The following is a 21,970-nucleotide window of genomic DNA, read 5'->3' on the forward strand; positions in this document are numbered from 1 at the left end:
TAAGAAGGAAGGAAGGAAGGAAGGAAGGAAGGAAGGAAGGAAGGAAGGAAGGAAGGAAGGAAGGAAGGAAGGGAAGCAAGCCAATAAGCAGCACTCCTCCATGGGCTCTGCGTCAGCTTCTGCCTCCAAGTTCCTGCCCTGTGTGAGTTCCTGTCCTGTCTTTCTTTGGTGATGAACAGCAATGTGGAAGTGTAAGCTGAATAAACTCTTTTCTCCCCAACTTGCTTCTTGGCCATGATGTTTGTGCAGGAATACAAACCCTGACTAAGACAGTAGGTTTGTGATAAAGAAGGCTATCACGGAGCTGTTTGGCGCCTCTTCTTTCTTGCTAGTGAAAAGGAAACTGAGGAACCTAGTGGTCCAGACCATGAAAGCAAACATGCTAAGGGATGATGCATATTTTAAAGCTTGGATGTTTTCCTGGGGCAGAAAATCCCAATCAAGCCAGCACTAAGCTGTGGACTCTTTAGCTGTGCCTGCCCTCGGGTGCGACCGCTGAACCACAGCAGAGCCAAGCAGAGCTGCAGCAGCGGCTGGATCAGGGCAGCCAGCTGAACCTTGCAACCACAATAATTTTTCAGAATATGAAAACCGTTGTGGCTTTCAAGGAGGCAATGACTGCCAAGCTAAACACAGCCTAAAAGGAACAAGACTTCTAATAGGATCATTGTCACAATAAGTCCATGGGCCCCAGAGACCTGCCAAGCAGTTACATTCGACGGCATTTGGGTAAGTTCAAGACCCACTTTAAATCCAGCAAATTAGAGAGATATAATTTTATCATGACTAACTGCCAATCACAAATCTAAAACTAAAGAAGATAATTTTTAAAGTTATTAAACTGTGTGTTTGTTTATCAACCAACAAGGTAAAGTTCCTGCTTACCTTAAGATCTCTGTGAATTAAGCCTTTCGAATGTATATAATCCACTCCTGTCACTATTTGTTCAAATAACTCCAAATGCAAAGCTTTGTCCACTTTGCTCCGGCTTCTGGTTTCCATCCACTGCTCCAGAGTTCCTTTATCACAGAATTCCATTTGAATAAAGAGGCACCGGGTCTTGTATCTGGATACAAAATTCACAGTACATTAAAAGTAGCAACAAAGATAAATTCATTTTTAAAAGTTCTACCATATCTTATGAAACCCAAAGCGTGTTTCGGGATAAAAATCTGAATATAATAAACTTGAAATAAAACAAACCGCTTTATATAAGTCATAATTTCTCAAGTGTCCAGAGCTTCAATTGTTTATAAAGTAGGAGCATATATATTCTTTAATGCTGAAGGTCTTTGATCAATTTTGATAATAGATATAAGTAGTATTAAGTTCAGAAATCTAGTTTTTTTTCACTGTTATATAAAGTAAGTTTGAAGCATTTTAATTTGTCATCAGTTAAGTTAAGTGAACATTTGTTTTACAAAGGGCACAGAACACTTAAAAAGTGAGTTAGGTACTTTCTGTATCATCAAGGGGATTAGAGTCTACAAGAGGTAGAAGAAAAAACAAAAACAAACACAAAAACAAAAACCAAGCCAAAGATGACAGCCCATTTAGAAATGCCTACAGATGCACCAATAAATTGATTGTTGTCTTAAATCAGTCTTTACTCTTATCAACTATAGCACTAGCTATATGAAAAACAAGGGGATCAGAAATGCAGAACGTGAGATCTTAAAAAGAGCTAAGGGAAATTTTAAAGTTTTTTTAAAAAAAATATCTATTTTCAAATGATACGTCTTTGTCTTTGTGTGAGTATGTGTACATGAATGCTGGGACCCACAGTAGTCAGAGGATACCCTGGAATTGGAATTACAGGCGGTTGTGAGCCACCTGACATACTTGCAAAAGCAATCCAGGCTCTTGACTACTGATCCATCTCTCCATCCCATTAAAAATACCTTTAAGGCAAGTTTGAGCTCAGCATACCGGAATGTGCCTGTGATTCCCAGTACTTGGGAAGTTGAGGCAGGAGGCCATCCCTGAGGCCAACCTGGGGTATATAGTGAGTCTAAAGAAAAGAAACTAAAAGCAAGCTTGGAAGATGGAGAGGAACAGGGAAAGATTATTGATTGTCTCCGTGTCTGTAGAACAGGAGATCACAGTGTCTTTTGAAGGCTGTTCTGATCATTAACTGTGACGAGCAACAGCCTTTTCTAGTGGCCCCCACACAATAAATGCCCAGTGCCTTCTGTCCCATCGCAGCCTTGGGAGTTTCTTCTTACCGACTTGTATCGCTGATGCTCTGCTCGGGATCATAGTCCTCTCCCTCCCAACAAATACGGTATTGAACAATGTTGACGTGATTGAGTTCCGCCAGGGCTTGTACTTCGCGCTCCGCCTTCCTATTTAAAAGGACCCAGAAAACAAACCTGTTACATACCCCTGATGGCTATAGAACACCTTACGTAATGAGAAGCAACCGCCCAGGCTCTTCTCTCTGTAGTCATTGTGGTTCCCGTGCCAGGTTTTAGCATGAAAGTCAGAACTCAAAAGGGAAGAAAACTGAATGCGTAGAAAAAAACATATCCGAAATGATAGCCATTCTCATTCACAATGTAAAAGAAAAAGACAGTGGCTTAAATGATAGACATTCAAATGGTAGACATCATTTGTATCTTCTTTTGACGTCTATAACAGTTTTCAATAGCTACATCATAGTTGATATTCTGTTTAGAAGATGTGTTAAAATCTTTGGAATTCACGAACGAGTCCCATTTGGACAGCAAGGATAGGCAACCCAAACAGCAAGTAGAACCTAACTTAGAATTTTCCATGTGTGACAAAGATAAATCAAGGGACTAGTTTATGCAAAGACACCAAGACTCGGTACAATGAAAGCTTTACAAGGATCGGGCTCACGAGCAAGGACACTGTGCTATTTCCTGGAAACCAGCCTGAGCTGGTATTATGTCAATGTGATACAAGCTTGAGACATCAGAGAGGAAGGAGCCTCAAAACAGTGAAAATTGAGGAAACCACCTTATACAAAATAAGTCAACAACTTCAGGTCTCAGCACTGTCTCAAAATGATACAACAATATTTTTAAACTGAAATAAATACCCACTAAATAAATAAAGTCATTTCAGGATAAACCAAACCCCTGTAGTCAGGAAAAAAAAAATAAGGAGGACCAGAAAGAAATCAGCAAGCAATGAAGGACAGATACATAAAGACAAGAGTTGGGAGTTCAACACACTGTGTTCAAAAGAACCAGACAGGTACTTACTTGGTGTTATATTTAACACGCTTAATAGCATACATCTTTCCATCGATTCTGTGTTTTGCTTTGAACACTTGGCCAAATCCACCTGAGCCAATTTCTTCTATGTCTTCAAAATCGCTGTTAAACCTAGACAAGATTGATATGGCTGTTACTCTGAGGTTTAGTGTTTCATGTAAAATGAAAATGATTCTTTCCTTCTTGTTTTTTTTTGTTTGTTTGTTTTTGTTTGTTTGTTATTGTTTTTGTTTTTTCGAGACAGGGTTTCTCTGTGTATCTCTGGCTGTCCTGGAACTCACTCTGTAGACCAGGCTGGCCTCGAACTCAGAAATCCGCCTGCCTCTGTCTCCCAAGTGCTGGGATTAAAGGCGTGCGCCACCACTGCCCGGCTCCCTTCTTGTTTTTAATAAAATCTGGTAGAACTCCTGAGTCACAGAAAACACCTTCCTCTTTCTCCTTCTCTTTGCTTCCCTTACTAAATAGAGAATTCAGTATAACAGATCACCCCTCTGGCTGTACGCTAGGCATGCTGAAGCATCCTTCTCCAGCGGCTACAAAGAAGAAATGATGCCCCGCCCCCCCAACAAGTATTAAAGTCAAAAAGAATCACTCAGTTGTGTGCCACAAATACCACAGAGAAAGCAGAAGCCCAAGGTTACCTGTAACAACCTGTTTCTTTCCCTCCTCTTCTTCCACATTCTATCCTTCAGCCCTGCTAGTTCTTCTAGCCCTCAGCACTTCCATCTGCTGACCATCTTTCTTCACTTCTAGCATCTTTACTCCAGCTCAGCCACCAGGCTTCTGCAGTGGTGGCTTGCTGACTGATACTCAACTTCTCCTGCCCTACTTTAGCTGTGAAAACTTAGTCTGATAGTGTCTCCCTCTCCCCTAAACCTTCTACAAACCTCACCTTTGTATTCAGCAAAAACCAGGAAACCCTTAAATACCCCATAAAGTGCCACATAGCACGTCCCCAGTTCTTTCTCCATCTTCATCCCACCACACTGTTATCTTTTCGTTACACTTCAAGCACACGATTTCTCCACAGAAAGGTGACCTTAGGGCTTTCATTCCATTTCTTACCATACTGTTCTTCTTTAACTCTGGCCATATTTTGTAATTACAGTGTATGTGTGTCATATAAATATGTGAATACAGATTATGTAACTACAGATACACAAGTATGTATGTGTGTGCATGCGTGTGTGTGTGTATGGGTTGTGTGTGTATCATGTATGTGTGTGTTCCTGTATGGTATGTGTGTGTCCGTCAGTGCATGTGCATGTGTGTAAGTCAGAGATTGATGACAGAGGCCTTCTTAAGTTACTCTCCACCTTTTAAATTTTGTTTTGTTTTCGTTTTTGAGACTGGGATTTTCTGTGTAGTCCTGGCTGTCCTGGAACTCTCTCTGTAGTTCAGGCTGGCCTTGAACTCAGAGATCTGCTTGCCTCTGCCTCCTGCGTGCTGGGATTGAAGGTATGCATCACCACACCTACCTTGCAGTTTACTTTATTTTCTGTTATAAGATTTTTTGTATAATTTTTTTAAATTGGATATTTTATTTATTTACATTTCAAATTTTATCCCCTTTCCCAGTTTTCCCTCTGCAAACCCCCATCCCATCTCCCGTCTCTCTGCTTCTATGAGGGTGCTCTCCCACCTACCCAACCTGGCCTTACCGCCGTAGCATTCCCCTACACTGGGGCATTAAGCCTTCACAGGTCCAAGGTCCTCCCCTCCCATTGATGCTGGATAAGGTCCCTTCAGCTCCTTCAGTCCTTCCCCTAACTCCTCCATTGGGGTCCCTGTGCTCAGTCTGATGTTTGGCTGTGATGCATTTTACTTTTTGAGGCTGGATCTTTCATTGAACTTGCAGCTCACTGCCTGGTTATGCTGGCCATGGATCCACCTGTCTCCATACACCGTCCACCCCTACTACTGTTGGAGTTTTATAGACGCATGTGCTGCTACACCTGTCTACCATGGGGCACTTGGCATTCAAACGTAGGCCCCTCATGTTGGCACAGCTAAGCCATCTCCCCAGCCTCTAAATACAGATGTGTTTAAATATAAGTATTTCCTTGATGCCAATGGCCATCTCAAAACTTTTTTCAGAGCAAGAATTCTATTCTATTTGTTCTCACCATAAGTCACACGCCCACAGCAGTTGCAGGTAAGTACTGGGCACTCAATAAGTATTCAGAATTTGTACGCAATGTTCTGCTGCTTCAAACGGGCTTCCTTCATCTCAGGTATTTAATTTTTAACTGAACCATTATTTCCCTTTTTTTTTTTCCCAAATGAAATCTTGTGCAAAGCTAGAAAACAGGTCCAAGCACACTTGTTTCCATCCCTACAGGCATGTCTCTCCTCCCTCCACACCTTTCTTCCTCCCTATCCCTTCTTTTCTCTATTTTTTCTTCTAAATCACTGACATAAAGTACTACTTGCTTTTAATTTTAACAGCATCCGTGGATATCAGAAACTATGCTAACATCACAGAGATCTGCATTTGACACGTTCCACTTGGATTCCTAAACCTTACTTCTCCAAGAGACCATAGCCCTCCATGGGCCGCACTATGCCACAGCGGTTAATTACTTGGGTGGAATACAACTTATAACTTGACCCCAAGCAACTGTTTCATGGGCATGCTTACCATTAGACAGGCTCTGCTTACCTGGCATCCAAGGTATATTTATTTGTCAGCACATCATTAGTTGACACTTTTCTAAAATTGAGACAAAAATGAAAAACTCAGACAAAACGGTAACCTATAGAACTTTATAGAACTTTAGAGCAGGCTCTGTGCCATGCACTGGCCGTTTTATATGTTACATCAGTCATCAGAGGGACAGGAAGGGAGTGTTCAGCTTCTTCAGAAAAAACACTTCATTTTGAGTCTCTCCTGTCCTTTCCTGTGTCTCACTTTCACTTGAATACGCTTGCCTCTGGCATGCTAACACCTCCTTTTTCTTCAGACTTAGAACGTCCTTAGGACGTTGGTCTCCTGGTTCCTTCCCTCTGGCCCTCATGCCTCTCTGATGGGGAGCCATCTGCAGTTCAAACATCACCTGAAATTAGCCACACAAAGCCATGCTGCCGCCCTGTCTCTTCATCCTCAAGCCTTCACCCTGCTGAACTCCATCAGGCCAGGAGTCTTGACTGATGGAGTGACCGGAGTCTTCCTCCTCTCCTCCTCCCCTCACCCAGCCGCTGTCTTCTCAAAGTCATGTCTACCCTTCTCTCCCATTCTCTCCCACAAATTCTCCTCTCCCCTCTTCCCTGCCACAGGGACCAGATCTGCGGGCTGGATCATGTGGCAAGTTCCCATCTCTGCATCCATCCACCTCAGGAGTTGTATATGTAGTGTTCAGAAAATATTGGTGGCTTGTTGTGGGTCCTGCTGTCACCTCGCCTTCAGTTCTGATGATATGTCTTTATTCTTCAGTGAAAGAAACCAATTCCTAATGATTTATATAAAACTTGTTCTTCAAAAAACAAGTTATTACATATCTATACCCCATCCATCTGCCAAAAAAAAAAATCAAAAAACAAAAACCACAACACTTCCCTTAAAAACACTTCCAACTCCAGATCTTCAATAGTGTTGTTCAAAATAACACTCTAAACGTCTATCTCCTGCTACATCAGCCATCGCAGGGCTTTGTATCTACAGTAGTGTGTGTGTGTGTGTGTGTGTGTGTGTGTGTGTGAGAGTGTGTGTCTGTGTGTCTGTGTGTCTGTGTTTCTATGCTTCTCTCCTGCTAAACTGGTTTATAGGTTTCAAGCTTTCCACTGCTTCTGAACTATCACCCAAATTCATATGTATAATGCTCTGTCAATACCACAGACAATAGGTGAATCTGATAGATGGAATCTGAAAGAGATTCCTCGCCTGAAATATGTTCAGTGTACAATGATACTCACATTCCTGAATTCCTTCTATTTTCACTGAGACCATTCTGCAACAAAAAGGAAAAGGAAGCTGTTTCAGACGAGGAGAACAATCATCTTAGTTTGGGAGCTGGCCCTGTGACCAGGTTCCTGAAGCTGCTACATGTCAGCCGGTTCCCTGAGTCTCCTACCAACACTTACTGCAAGACTTGCATACTGCCTACCAGCTGTGGCGTGCTGTCAAATGGCTGTTCTGACTTTCACTTTCCTCACCCCTGGGGAATAAAGCATCTTTTTCCATTTGCTGCCACTTAGGTGTAGCAAAGCCTTGCAGACCATATCTATTCTACTGAGTCCATTGTCTTTCTCTTACAGATTTGTCGTTCTTAGTAAATGGATGGATTTTTATAACAAATTGCCTGATTTTTAAGTCTAGTTCTGATTCTAAGTAGGAGTGGAACTACACCAAATATTATTCAGTTGGAAAAAGGAAAAAGAAGAGAATAGAAATGGTAAAAAAAAAGACAAGGGTAAGGGCCGGGAGAGATCTCAGTGGCAGAGCTTGGCTAGATACCAGAAGCTAGAATTTGAATCCTAGCACAGGGAAGGATGGAAGGAGGAAGTGGGGCGGGGGAGGGAAGGATGGGGGAGAGGAAGAGAGGGAGAGAAGAAGGGGGAGGGAGAGAGGGAGGGAGGAAGTAAGGGAGGGAGGAAGAGAGAGGGAGGGAGGGAGGGAGAGAGGGAAGGAAAGAAGAGAGGGAGGGAGAAAGTGGGGAGCAAGGGAGAGAAAAGAGGGAGGGAAAGAAGAGAAAGAGAGAAGGAAGGGAGGAAGGACAGACTACAAAGTGGGAGGGAAAGGATGGGGGAGAATGGTGAAGAATTTTGAACTTGAAGAATAGAAATTAATATGAATGAAAATTAATAAAGAGAACAGAAAGGGTCAATGACTGTTAATACCATAATTTAGTAAGGACACATGAAATTGAAATGTAAAACTTATGGATGATGTAGATCATATTTAAGTGAAGAGAAAAAATAAAGTCAAAAACTTCAAGGCTGGTACCATACCGTAAATGTGTTCCCTGATGAGACACATCCAGGTGCAGACTGAGAAGCACTAGAAGAAAAGAGTAACATTAATGAATTCAGTGTGGGGAGAGAGGTGATAGGGCTCAGACCCTCAGCCCCCTCAACACGTTGGCTACCCAAGCTCACCAGTTACTTGTTATAGTCGAGTTGCTGAAAACATCGCTGAAGGAAGACAGGACAACGCTAGAGGATGCTCTGAGAGACTTCTGAAAGAAGAGACAGCCCTTAGCATGTTCACAGGGAGCTAACTGACCTCTGTCAGGTGGTCCATCACTAGGTAAATACTGCTGCAATACTCTCCCCATGGCTACCAAGTCCACAATCATCACAAAATTAGCACATGTTTCATGGATGTTCGGGCTAAGTTTTAAAAGCAATCCCGAGTTGCCATAGAACTTTTATGTCCCAGGCCCTCATAGCCCCATGGTGCATGGGTCATTGTTGGTACACAGAATGGAGGAAACATTCATTCTGCAATAGGCAAACGCCCACAGTATGCAAACAAATTAACCTGAAGTCAGTTTTCAAGGGAATCATAATTGTACACATTAACTCTAACGGACAGCACATACCATTGCACTTTTCTCTAACAGCTTCTGATACGCTTCTTTGGCAGCCAACTGCTTCGCCTCCTGCTTGGTGGTGCCTGAACCAGTGCCGTACACAGTCTGCCCAATTTTGCATGTACAAATAAATCTAGGAAAAATGAGACTATTCACTCACATATCAAAAATATTGTCAATCTAATGTACAATTTGAAAAGAAAAGGCCCCTAACAGACAAATAAAGGCCTTAAAGTCAGACTAAGAAAATTTTTTTTACCCAGATTTATATTTCCTACCTCACATAATTTAATCCTCACAAAAAATGGCCACCAATCTATATAAATAACCAGGAATGGCTTATATCCTTGGTTATATTCCCCAGGTAATGTCTAAGTCTTTCTTGCTTCATTGAAAGATCTGACAGCAAAACTCCAAGTGATGATTTTTTTTTTTTTAAAAAAAAGAACAAACAAAATCTTTTCAATCCCAAGTAAAAGGATGTAGAGGGAAGAGGAGAGGGGAGAGATCCAGAGCCTTTTCCAGAGCTGCTCAAATAGGAAAGAAAACCAGTTGGTAGGATGGGGATCCCGGGGGATAGGCCGTGAGGGTACAGTACCGTGGCCTTTGGGGAAGACAGCTCCCTGACAGCGAGCTCAGGAGCACCAGGTTCTAACCCTTGCTTACACAGCAGACCCCTCAGAGCTGCTCTCCTCACACAGCAGGACTAAGATCGCTCCTGCGGATCCACGCTATCCGTGTATCTGTTGAAGTGTGAGGAGCAGACGCTCAGAGCAGCAGCTCTCTAACTGAAACTGATAAAGAGTCATTCCATGCAGGGACAGAATGGTTCTCACAGTTACAGCTGCCGTGGCCTCAGCAAGGGAAGAACTCTGCATCCCTCCTGCATCCCTCCTCCTGAACGCTTTTAAAAGTTTAGCCGACTGATTGTTCAAATGCACCTCAAAAACACAGCAGTCCCCTCTTATCGACAGGGGGCTGGTGGATGACTGAACCCATGGATTATATCAAACCCTAGAAATACACATTGTGCTGCCTATACATTCCTATGATAAAGTTTACCTCATAACCTGTGCATAGTAAAAGGTTAACAGTCAATAATCAAACAGAACGGTTAGTGTAGTGTGCCCTACTTCTAGGTTTGCGAAAGTGATCTTCCTCTCAAAACAGCTTTCTACACCAAGCTCACCATCTGGTTGGCCAAAGGTAATGAACTTTTAGAAAGTAAACCAGCCAAATTGGATTTGCAATAGGCCCCACAGCCTCAGGAATATTTTTTTTTTAATTTTCAAATTTATTTTTAATTGTATGTGCATTGGTGTTTTGCCAGCATGCATTTCTGTGTGAAAGCGTCAGTTCTTAAGAGTTACAGACAGTTGTAAGCTGCCATGTGGGTGCTGGGGATTGAACCTGGGTCCTTTTGGAAGAGCAGTGCTTTTTAACAGCTGAGCCATCTCTCCTGTAGGGTAAGCAGAACTGTGTCACCAGACAAAAACTGGGAAGGTTGAGAAACACCGGTAGAATGGTAGACATTTCATCTACTCCCAACTCCATTCCTGTCCTCGAACTCGTGACCACAATACCCGACATGAAGATGGAGAACACTTGTTCCGTAGCATAGAACATAGAGTTCTCCATGCTAATGAAGTATCTAGATGAGCCTGCCCCAAGGGCTTAGCCAATAAGCTTCCCTTCCTGGACATTCCTTCCTGCAAAAGGTATTTAATAATCTCTGGTCCACCCTGAGTAAGTCGTATGCCCCCATTTTCCACAATGAACAATGAATTATCAGCTCAGACAAGCAAAGACTGTGTCTCTCATCAAGAACTGGTGATGGAAGGGGGAGCCTGGTAGCCTAAGTCTCCCACAGAAGAACCCTTTGCCCTCTGGATGTAGACACTCCCCTGAGCTAAGCAGCCACTGGACACCAGGGAGTTTGAGAATCCCTGCTTTCTCAGCCTCAGCCTCAGTCTCAGTCTGTGCCATATCTCACTTAAGCCGGGGGCCCCATCTTTGGCTGTGTTCTGACACCCCAGCATCACGATGGCAGAGAAGATGGAATGTAGCCTGGTGCCCTCATGTTTCTTCTGCCTGAGCGGAGTTCATACTCTCCAGCAGGGAGACGGAAAGAGGAACCACTTTCTCTTACCCCAGGAACTGGGTATTTTAGTTAAAGAGATATTTATAAATCTCCATAATGGATGTATAAAAAGGGGGCAAATATTTCCGGGAAACTACATACGAAATGCCTCAGTATCTTTGATCACATACAGTGAAACAGTAGATGTCTCACCTTTGAGAGAACAGAGGACCAGAGTCACACTGTTCATAATTTACAGGCAGCTTTTCCTTCTGGGCAAAACTATTGACAAGGCCTATGTAATTCCCAACGAATGAGCCTTGTTCAGAAGCGTCCGCCTGACTATCCACCTACGAAGAAAAAAAAGAAGTGCTTAATACAAGTCATGAGTTATCATATGAGATCACTAAATAAGTAACATGAAAGGCAACTTACATGCTATGGATTTCCCAGTTATAGGTTCTTACTAAAAGTGAACTGTATGTCTATTAGTTAAAAAAATCTGCAAAAATAAATTTTTTAACTCAAAAATCCTAAATAGAATATTAAAAATACATATATTTTGGTATATAACATGGTTTTGAAATATGCATATGCTGCACAATGGCTGAATTCAGATAATTGTTGTATATTCTGCCTTACACACTCCTCCTCCTCCTCCTCCTCTTCTTCTTCTTCTTCTTCTCCTCCTCCTCCTCCTCTTCCTCTTCCTCCTCCTTCTCCTCCTCCTTCTCCTCCTTCTCCTCCTTCTCCTCCTCTTCTTCCTCCTCTACCTCCTCCTTCTCTATTTCCTTCTCTTCTTCTTCCTCCTCTTCTTCTTCCTCCTTTCCCTCCTCCTCCTCCTCCTTCCTCTTCTTCTTTTTCTTCCTTTTTTTTGGGGGGGGGAATGGCATGGACACTTAAAATACACTTCCCAAGCCATTTATAAATAGGCAATTTGTTAAGTCACTCAGTTTCCTTTTATAATTTCATTAAGAAAAGCCAGGTGCAGGCTGGGCAGTGGTGGCGCACGCCTTTAATCCTAGCACTTGGGAGGCAGAGGCAGGTGGATTTCTGGGTTTGAGACCAACCTGGTCTACAGAGTGAGTTCCAGGACAGCCAGGGATATATAGAGAAACCCTGTCTCAAAACACAAAACAAAACAAAAACAAAACAAATAAACAAACAAAGAAAAGCCAGGTGAACAATCTGTTATCCCAGCCCTTGGGAGTCAGGCAAAATGATCAAGGCCAGCTTGAGACACATAGTGAACCTGAGGCCAGCCCAAGCTACACAGAAAGCCTGGGGCCAACCTGAGCTACACAACCTGAAGCCAGCCTGAGCTACACAGAGAGTTTGAGGCCAGACTGCCTTACCAAAACAGAACAAATTGGGCTAAAGCTTTATTTTATTACCTTTTATTTATTTTAAAATGTATGTATATGTGTGTGCCTGCAGGCAAGCATAGGGGTGCCCGAGGAGGCCAGAAGAGCATTGGGATTCCTCGGAGCTAGTTACAGGTGCTTGGTGAGAGCCCCCAGCATGCTGGGAACCTAACTCTAGTGCTCAGGAAGAGCAGTGTATGCAGTGGACATCTGAGCCCGTTCTAGCTACACATCCTCCTTCTTCCATGAGAAAAGTATTTTAACACTTTCGAGCATGCTGAGCCCACAAGGAATTCTCTGTGATGGTCCACAGTGATGGGAAAGATGCCTGCAGAAGCAGCATGATTACGATCTCAGCCTTCACTGCTTCCATCACATCAGGGTTGGTCCAAAGTTTTTCTTTCATTACTCTTACCAAAGAACTAGGTTTGGTAATTTGCTTCATTGACTTTTATTATTATTTGTTTTCTTTTACACACATTTCCACCGTTGTTATTATTGTCTTTCTCCGACTCTGAGAGAGGAAAGGTACCCTATTTATCTAACCTTTTAAATAATTTTTTTTTAGCTTACTAATAGGAGAATTAGTGGTTTCGCTCAGTTACTTTCGAATTGATTTTAAGAATGGCATTTCGAGCAAGATTATCCGTGAGTACGCCAGAAGGTAGAACTTTCTCGTCTCATGCACGAATCGCTTTATGTCTCATTTTGCAGCCACTGCTCCAGCCTCCTGGTTTTGACATTGTCGTAGAAAACATAAACTTTTTATCATCTGCCTCCATGGGTTCCGCTCCCTGCCTTCATCTTCTCGCCAATCAGTGTTGGTCTTGGTATTTCTGAATTTTCCTGGATCGATAAAGTTAATCTAATCTACTATCATGTCTTTGCTTTGTAAAAAATTTCTGCTCAGATATCTTCAGATAGTTTTGTTTATTCAATGTTAGAGAATTGGACCCAGGGTCTTGTGCATGCTAAGCACACAGAACTGTACAGCTCTCCCAGAGACCAAACAGATCTGTTTTGCTGCTCTTGGTTTATGTGCCATTTACCCTGTTTTCATCTTCAGGGATTCGATGTCTCCTGTGTTGGCTCTCTGTAATCTCCCTCAAGGAGAATCATTCTCCCAACCAGGTCTTGCACGACTTTCTCTGTTTTGTTCACTTCCTAACCCTTGCCAGCCCAGCCCATCTCCTATAAAGCAGTCTCATTTTTCCTCATGCTTCAGAGCATGTAAGTGGGTGCTCAGAAGTACATGGCTTTGTCAACAAATTTCCTGGTGTATTTCTCACTCGGGAGAAATGGAGATAGGAAAAAAAAAAGAAGTAAAACTTTGAACGAACGAATGGTCATACACTGACATGTGTAATTTCTCCCTGAGAGAAAACACACACACAGACACACACACAGAGACACATATAGACACACACACACACACAGATTCCCTTTGACTAAAGGGAAATGCTACTACTCACCTTGTTTTCGCTAGTAAGTATATCGACAGCTAATTTGGCAGCCGCATTTTTTGCCTCCTGCTTTGATCTACCTTCAGCTTCTGGAAATTTCTTCTCGTCTATTATAACTTGAAAGGTAAACCTGGTTAAAAAGACAGTATTTGTAGTATTTGTAATAAAAAAGAAGAAAAAAAGAAACAAATAGGCAAGGACCATACAATATTGTTTAATTTTATAATCTTTGTGACAATAAATGATAAAAAAGAAAAAAAAAGACAGTATTTGCAACACATTACACAGCTGTGAGTTAGCTAAGGACAAGCACTCCAGTTACCACCACCCCACAAGTGCCATTCAGGAGTCCCACGCTCACTACAGACTTTAAGCACCTACCCTCAATAACAATATCTTCTTAGGGCAGGGAGAAGAATGTACTTTTTTTCTTCCTTTTTTTTCTTTTCTTGACTCTTCTTGTTATTTATTTACTTATTTAGAGACAGTGTCTTACTGTACAACCTAGGCTGGCCTCAAACTCACAACAACCTTCCTGCCTCTGCTGCCTAAGTGCTAGGATTATAAGCATGAGCTCCCATGCTTAGTTTATTTCTATGTATGTATGTATGTATGTATGTATGTATGTATGTATGTATGTTTGTATGTATGTTTGTATGTATGTTTATATGTGTGTATATGTATTTATTTGGTGTGGGGGTGGGTTGGAGTATATGTCGCATGGTTTGCCTGTATACTCATGATAGGACATGCATGTTGGAAGTCCGAGGACAACTTTTGGAAATCTAGTCCCTCCTTCCACCATGTGGGTTCCAGAGAAAAACTCAGGTCCCTAGGCTTGGCTGCAAATGTGTTTACTCACTAAGTCATTGCTCTGGCCTCCATCTTTCTTCTTCAGGCTTTTGAGGTTACCACGCTCTGTCTCAAGGATTCTCACAGGACTCTGGCAGCTTCACTATGGAGCTGAAGTACCAACATCCGAATTGCACCGGAGCTGTCTCTTCTACTTTACACTTACAGGGACTGGCTGTTTATTGTCTGCTTGTTTTACTAGGTACCTGGAATTGAACTCGGGACATGTGTATTCTAAGCACATGCACTACTCCTGAGCTATACCTCCATTTCCTGGGTCATATGTTCTTTCCATCATTTTAAGTTTTTGTTCAGTAGATTGTATGTGATGTATGCACATGCTAGGGGAGTGAATAGCCCATGTGCACCCAGAGATCAGAGAAGGATTCCAGGTGATCCTATCACTCTCTGCCTTATTCCCTTAAGACAGGGTCCCTCACTGAACTTAGAGCTAGGCTGGTAGCCAGAAAGCTCCAGCCATCCTCCTGTCTCTGCCCTACCCAATGCTGGATTTACAGGGATGTGCTTAGGCACACTCAGCTTTTTAGGTGGGTGCTAGGGATTCCAACACAGGGCTTTACACTTACACAGTAAGAACTCCTACCGCCTGAGTCATCTCCCTGGCCCTAACCACACCTTTCCTAACGGCAGCCTACCTTCTGTCGTGTGGAGGTCCTGTAGTACCAAGTTCTTTATACGTAATGGTTACTCCGTTCTTCTGGCGGTATTTATTAAGTTTGTCCATATAGAAACCTGGTGTATCACTGGCCATTTTTCCTCCCAGTGACCTGCAAAGGAAGAGGCGCCTACATATGTGACACTGACAGACGACATCAGATCTGGTGTTTCCAACCCACCATAGGAGATCACAGGAGACAGGCTCTTCTCTACATGAAGTTACAGAAAACTTTATGTCAAAATCTTTCTTCCTCCCCTCCTAGACTACCTACTTTCAAAAACTCCTGGCCCTGCCCCTTCTACTCCTGCCTTCCAAGAAGTGAGATGTTCTAGTCTGTCCACCTGCCTGAGGAAGTGTAAAGAGTACAGGAGTAGAATGACAGCTTTTCTGGTCCAAACAAGGCTATATATACATATAATGCCATATATTATACACACACACATATGCACACATGACTACATATACACACGTGCACACATAAACACACACAACTATGTATACATATGGTTGAAGTGGAAACTTAAGGGTTCTTTGGAAAGTTGGTTGAATAGTCCTTTGTTGGGGCAAACACATGAAGGAACATTTAGCTGAAGTGGACACAGGTAAAAAGATGTTCTATTAAAACAAACGTGAAAAGACACATAAGATTCTCTGCTAACAACACACATGCATTGGTCTGCCTTACATGTGTAGTCAAGCTACACATTGTCAGGACTCCATAGAGAGAAACACACCAAAAAACTTCTGATGGTGTGTTACAGTTTCTAGTCACTTCCACAGACTTGGGTTGATAGGCAGAGTGACATCAGACACACACCCTGAGGCAAGACTGGTAGACAATGTATACACGTAATGTTTGGAGGGAAATAGAACTCAATGGACAGGGTCTGTAGGTGTTGTGTCTTCCTTGATCTTCACTTCCCTGATCGAGGCACAGCAGAGAACTTCTCCTGGTGTCCCTTCTGATCCCCCCTGCTGACTTGTGCTGAGGCTGAGGCCTGGTGTTCTTTGCTAGGTACTGCCACCATTGCTGATTCGTGTTTGCTATCCTGACTCTACTGAACTGGACTGCTGTTATATCCATGAAGTATTTGCTAGTGGATCGAGCTGCCACTGCTGACCTGTGAACTGAAGTGCTGATTTCCAGACAAAACAGACAAAAGTTACTCCAAAGAACCTTTCTAAACAGATCCACTTCCCCAGGATTCTTTCTTTCCCACTACTTCTGGTGAGTGATGGGCTAAAAGAAAGTTTAAAATGTTTAAGAGCCATCATTAAAAATAGGTTTTGAAAAATTAAAAGTACACATGACTATGTACATTTACACAATACACACATACACATACGCACCCCTATTTAGAAAATAGGCAAAGAACTTGAGTACTATTTCTCCAATGAACACACAGCAGTGGCCAAACAAAGAGGTGAAATGTTCCCCAGGAGAAAGGAAGGAAAATGTTTCTGGGAATAGATACATTAGACCTGATTTAACATTATACAATGTATACTTATTATCAAAATATCACCTAATGCCTAATCTGAAAATTTTTGTTTCTATGTTTCTGTTTAAAAATGAATTGGAAAATTTAAGACATTAGGCTTAGTGGGTTTGGAGACAGCTTCTTTGGCACAGGGCTTGTGTAGCATACACAAAGCCCCAAGTTTGATCCTCTATGCCACAGGAAATGTAACTTTACTTTTTAAATTTTAAACAAGATTCTTCACACTGCGAGGTGTTTAAAGCAGTGGTTCTCAACCTGTGGGCTGTGACCCCTTTCACAGAGGTCGCATATCATATATTGACATTATAATTCATAACAACAAAATTACAGTTATGAAGTAGCATCAAAATAATATGACTGAAGTCACCACAACATTCGGGTGTTAAAGGGTCACAGCATGGGGAAGGTTGAGGACCACTGTTTTAAAAGCATCATTCTGATCCTGGAGCCTCTATAAGCCATCAAGACTCCTCTTGGGAGAGTCCCAGGGACTCATTCATTGTCAAATCCAATAGTTTAATTTCAGTCACTTGTTCCCACCTGAACTCCACCCACACCCCCTTAGCTTAGGGCTCTGAGACACCTGTTCTGTGGGTTTCCCCTGATCTCAGAAGCTGTGCCTTCTCTGCCTTCTTCCCTGGTTCCTCTTCATCTTCTTTTCATCTAAATATTGTCCAGGGGCCCTGTCCTCAAGTCTCTTCCTATCCTGTAGTTACCTTCTCTCCCAGTGATCACCTCTAGGCTGTGACTTTACATTCTACCTACACAGTGATGGTTTGCACCAGGGTTGGCTAGATGGATCAGCAGATAAGGGAGCTTGCTGCAAAGACTGACCATCTGAGTTCAATCTCTGGGACCTACATAGTAGAAGGAGAACCAACTTCCACATAGTTGTCCTGACCTTGACAGGTTCCCTGAAGCACATGTACACACACACACACACACACACACACACACACACACAATGGAAAAATATAAAACTAAATAAGTAAATGTACAGCTGGAAAGACGACCCAGCAGTCAAGAGCACCGCTGCTCTTCCAGAGAATCCAAGTTTGGTTCTCAGCGCCAATGGCAGGCAGGTCAAACCTCTTTGTAATTCTACCTTCTGGAGATCTGGCACCTTCCCTGGACTCCAAGGGAATTGCATTCCTATGCACATACCCATACACACATACAAAGATAAGTAATAAAAAGTAAATAAATTCCTTTTTAAAAAAGATTTATTTATTTTTTATGTATATGAATACACTGTCACTCTCTTCGTACACACCAGAAGAGGGCATCGGATCCCATTACAGATGGTTGTTAGCCACCATGTGGTGGCTGGGAATTGAACTCAGGACCTCTGGAAGAGCAGTCAGTGCTTTTAACTGCTGAGCTATCTCTCCAGCCCCTATAGATTCTTTAAACTATAACAGTTGTAACTGAAAAGGGAAGGAAGGTACCAGAATTATAATAAGGGCTTGGTACAAGTGAATGAGTCCATCGGTGAATGACTGCCAAGGTACCTCCCCATCCATGCTCCCAGGAGTGGAACTCTCTGTCTATGGGGCAATTTTATTCACCTCTCAGGATGGGATGACCTGCTGTGATGCTGCAGGGGCAATCACTCTACCTCACAACAGGTAGGACTGAGGAATCAGTGCTCTCACAAGGAAACAGTTCCCAGCTCTCAGTCGCTCACCCAAAGAGCAGTCCAGCACACAAACCAACAAATGCCGCCTGTCTGTCTCATCTGTATCCTGAAGACCCTGGTCTCTCTCCTTCCCAAGACTGGAGGGCCCTACACGGCTGAGCCCCTTCCAGCATCTGCTTCCCATGCAACATACATTTAACTAGTGTGTGATACTTAAAGGAGCCAGCGGCAGTGTTTGGGCCCTCCAGGTTCACAGGGCAAGCTGAAGGACAAGAGCACAGTCTGCACAAGAGTCTAAGGTCCTGGCCTCTAGCCTGGAGAGTATCTTTAACTTCTAGGAGGCAAGGCACTGTTAGTACTATAGGTGCAACAGGGAATCTCGTTTCTCTAGAACTCAAGGTTATTTATGAATTGCCATCCATTTAACATACATGTAATGAGCACCTGTCAGGGATTAGGTGCTTGTTGTATTCGATTCAATGAAAACCGCTCTTGGGATCTTACTGGCAGAGGGAAAAAGACAAATTCTGGTACTAAGTACTAGTTGGAAAATTAAAAAAAAAAAAAAATACGGGGCGGGCTGCGAGGGCAGAGTGGAGCTTAGGGAAGGCTACTCATATAATTGGCTCTGTGAGAAGGACTGGATAGACAGAGAGATCGGCCCAGGAAGTCACTTGGGGGGAAGGGCTTTCCAGGAAGTAGAAACAGGCAGCATCAAGGCCCAGGAGTTGGAGGGTACTTGGCTGTGCCCAGAAGCACCAAGTAAGTCTGAAAGAAGTGGGTGCTGGGGGGTTTGCCTGACCCTAGAGGCTGGTGTGAGGGAGGTCAGAACAGGAAAGCAAGCCTCGGGTTCAGACTTGAGGGAAACTCAAGTGCATGGAGAAGAATCCGGGTGGAGGATGGTGTAGGACCCGGCTGTCACAGAGGACCGCTAATTGGAATGCCATAACTGTGCAGCACAAAGTCTTGGCCCAGAATTCAGTCCCTGGGTCATTCAGGCTTCTAGATTTCCCTCCAGAGTTTCAAGTCACCAGGCTTGTCATTTTCCTTCTGGGTCCCTTTTCCTGCAGCTGCTATCCAGGAGTGGGAAAATAGCCCTCAGGTCTTACCGAGTTTCTGGATCCGGAGAGTGGCCCGCGCCCTGGTGCAGGATTCGAATTGTGCTTCGAATTTCAGGTCCTGGCTCTGAAATCTCGTCGCCCTCCGATCACTGTCGCCGCTACTGTCGGTGGAAGTCCAGGCCAGGCCGGTTCTCTCTGTTTCGTTTTCCCGGCGGACTCCGCCTTCCCGCGCTGCTCTCTGCTCCTCCCCGCACAGAGCTCGCAGAGAAGTCAGATGGGCGTGTCGCCTCGGTACCCGAGCGCGGGAGCCAAGGTCCGGGGCCGCCTCCCCTCTCCCGCGCAACTACCGTAACCACCAGCTTCTCCAGGTTTCCGGACTTTTCCTGGCTCCCATGTTGGGAAAGCTCTGCTGGAAGAGGAAGGAGAAACCCAAGTCTCCTGCTCGCGGTGCTTAATAAGCTCCCGGATCAATGACCACAATCTACTTTTCAAAACAAACGTTTAGGATGCAACTGGGCACATGGACGCTATCGAATTCCAGTGTTCAGTGAGAGATACTGAGTAACTCGCAGAGGGTCCTGCCAGGCTTTGTCTATGACAAGTCTAGATTTGTAAACATTAGTCTCCTTCCCTTTTCGCACTCCCGTGTCAAGGAGGTCATAGCCTTCTTGACAAAATTGGCCAGAGGGTTGGAGGAGTCTCTCTTCAATTTGCCCAGCCCTTAGCAGGTACCTGCTAGCCCCTTGTTGCATACCATCCACCAGGCCAGGCCCTTGTTAAGATCTACCTGCTCCCAGAGGAGCCACAAGAAATATTTTATCACAAGGCAACACCAGCAGTCCCTGGTTAATAAGGAATCCTGCCTGGGCTAGAAAGATGGCTCTGTTGGTTGTTAAGAGCACTGACTGCTGCTCTTCCAGAGGTCCTGAGTTCAATTCCCAGCAACCACAAGGTGGCTCACAACCATCTGTAATGGGATCCAATGCCTTCTGCTGGTGTGTCTGAAGACAGCTGCAGTGTATGAGTACACAGAATAAATAAATAAATAAATAAATAAGTAAATAAATAAATAAATTTTAAAAAAGAAAAGGAACCCCACCTTTCTGTAAGACTGTAACACACACCCAGAATCAAACTTGCTGGCACAGGACTTAAGGGTTTAGCTTGTGGCACACTGTTCAGTGATACATCTCCATGCCCACAACCTGAGTTAAGCACCATCCCTATGAGGAGAACTCAGGAGCTAGAATTAGAACCAGGAAACTGTACTCCCAACATCTCAGGTGGTAAGAGATGGAAAAATCCCAAGACAGACCCCCAAATACACAGGCAACATTGCCCATGCCCATACCTTTCTTCTTCCTTTCCTGTAAGGTAGGAGAAAAAGAGTCTAAGTCTATACTTTCCTTGTAGCATGGATCCTGGGTAAAATTTGAGGTATCTAATGTGAAGCCCCAGTGACCAGATCAGCATTGGTAAACTCCCACTCTCCACCGTAGTTCCTTAAATGAGCACTCGACTACCCAGGGAGAAGTTGACAGTGCGATCTCTGCAGACATTACTGAACATCACAACGGATAGCAATCTGCTCACCCCACCTATTCCACTCTAGGTGGTTTACTCTTGGCATTTCCAAAGATTCCGTTATCACTGCCATTTCTCCAGCGTCTCGGAACATCTGGCTGAAGTGTTAGCCACTGAAAAAGGTACCTTTGGATCTTCCTGGAGGCTATAGTTAGGGAGTGAGTGAACAAGTTAATGCATTCATCTACTCTCAATATTCTCCATGAGTTGGTGAGTGTTTTGTTTTGAGATTGGCATGTAGTAAAGGCTGGCTTCAAATTTGTAATGTAGCTAAAAGTGACCATGAACTTGCAGTTTTCCTGTCTTCACCTCCAAGATCTGTACCACAATGCCTGGCCACTGTAGTGTTGGGGAGGGAACCATGGGAAGCAAACACTACCAACCTGTTGAGGTAAATCTCCAACCCAAATAGGACTGGTCAAAGAAAACACAACTCAATAATTATGAACACAAACTGCACACCTAGATTGGGCAGATTTACCACTACACTACTTTATTCCCCATCTATGAGATCCCTCATAACTTGAGGTTTTCCCAGGCCACACCCATCACCGCTCCATCATCTCCTCCATCGGCCTCCCACCACTTCCTCTCTCTCCCAAACCCTTTCTGCTCCACCTCCTTTCTACTGACCAATCACCCGCTCTAGCCTTTATTTTACAAATTAAGGTGGGCAGAAGGTTCACAAGAAGTCACCTGTGTACTGTGCACTGATCCTCATCTGCAGCCCCTCCCAGGAAAGTGGAATTAACATAAAAATATAAGACCAGGGCTATCCACAACATCAACTGAGCAGGCCAGCAGGTGTTTTCCTGTTGCTTTGCTTGATGGTTGGAGTCAAGGTCTGATTGAAGGCATAACTGGTCTAGAACTTTTAAAACTAGGCTGACTTCACACTTGTAGTGAGCCTCCTGCCTCTTCCTCTTAAGTGGTAGGATGATTGAGAAGCACCAGATAGGATAATCTTTCTAGA

The 21,970-nt window shown here is 43.6% G+C and overlaps 1 protein-coding gene across 1 annotated transcript in view; it reads right to left on the minus strand.

Moving 5' to 3' along the window:
* The window catches only part of Eif2ak2 (eukaryotic translation initiation factor 2 alpha kinase 2), a 26,847-nt gene extending 7,212 nt beyond the window's left edge, over positions 1-19,635 (minus strand). Inside the window, exons 1-12 of the mRNA XM_028773442.1 lie at positions 19,462-19,635; positions 15,189-15,320; positions 13,690-13,810; positions 11,067-11,203; positions 8,783-8,906; positions 8,337-8,416; positions 8,190-8,238; positions 7,155-7,189; positions 5,905-5,955; positions 3,231-3,353; positions 2,226-2,345; positions 886-1,066 (exon numbers count right to left, since the gene is read on the minus strand). Coding sequence (XP_028629275.1) covers positions 886-1,066; positions 2,226-2,345; positions 3,231-3,353; positions 5,905-5,955; positions 7,155-7,189; positions 8,190-8,238; positions 8,337-8,416; positions 8,783-8,906; positions 11,067-11,203; positions 13,690-13,810; positions 15,189-15,304 — 1,137 coding nt within the window. The 5' untranslated portion in view covers positions 15,305-15,320; positions 19,462-19,635. The remainder of the gene's footprint in view (positions 1-885; positions 1,067-2,225; positions 2,346-3,230; positions 3,354-5,904; positions 5,956-7,154; positions 7,190-8,189; positions 8,239-8,336; positions 8,417-8,782; positions 8,907-11,066; positions 11,204-13,689; positions 13,811-15,188; positions 15,321-19,461) is intronic.
* Positions 19,636-21,970: the final 2,335 nt, after the last annotated feature.

This window comes from Grammomys surdaster, unplaced genomic scaffold (genome assembly GCF_004785775.1).
Source record: "Grammomys surdaster isolate TR1022 unplaced genomic scaffold, NIH_TR_1.0 227, whole genome shotgun sequence".
In the NCBI taxonomy this organism is placed as follows: domain Eukaryota; kingdom Metazoa; phylum Chordata; class Mammalia; order Rodentia; family Muridae; genus Grammomys; species Grammomys surdaster.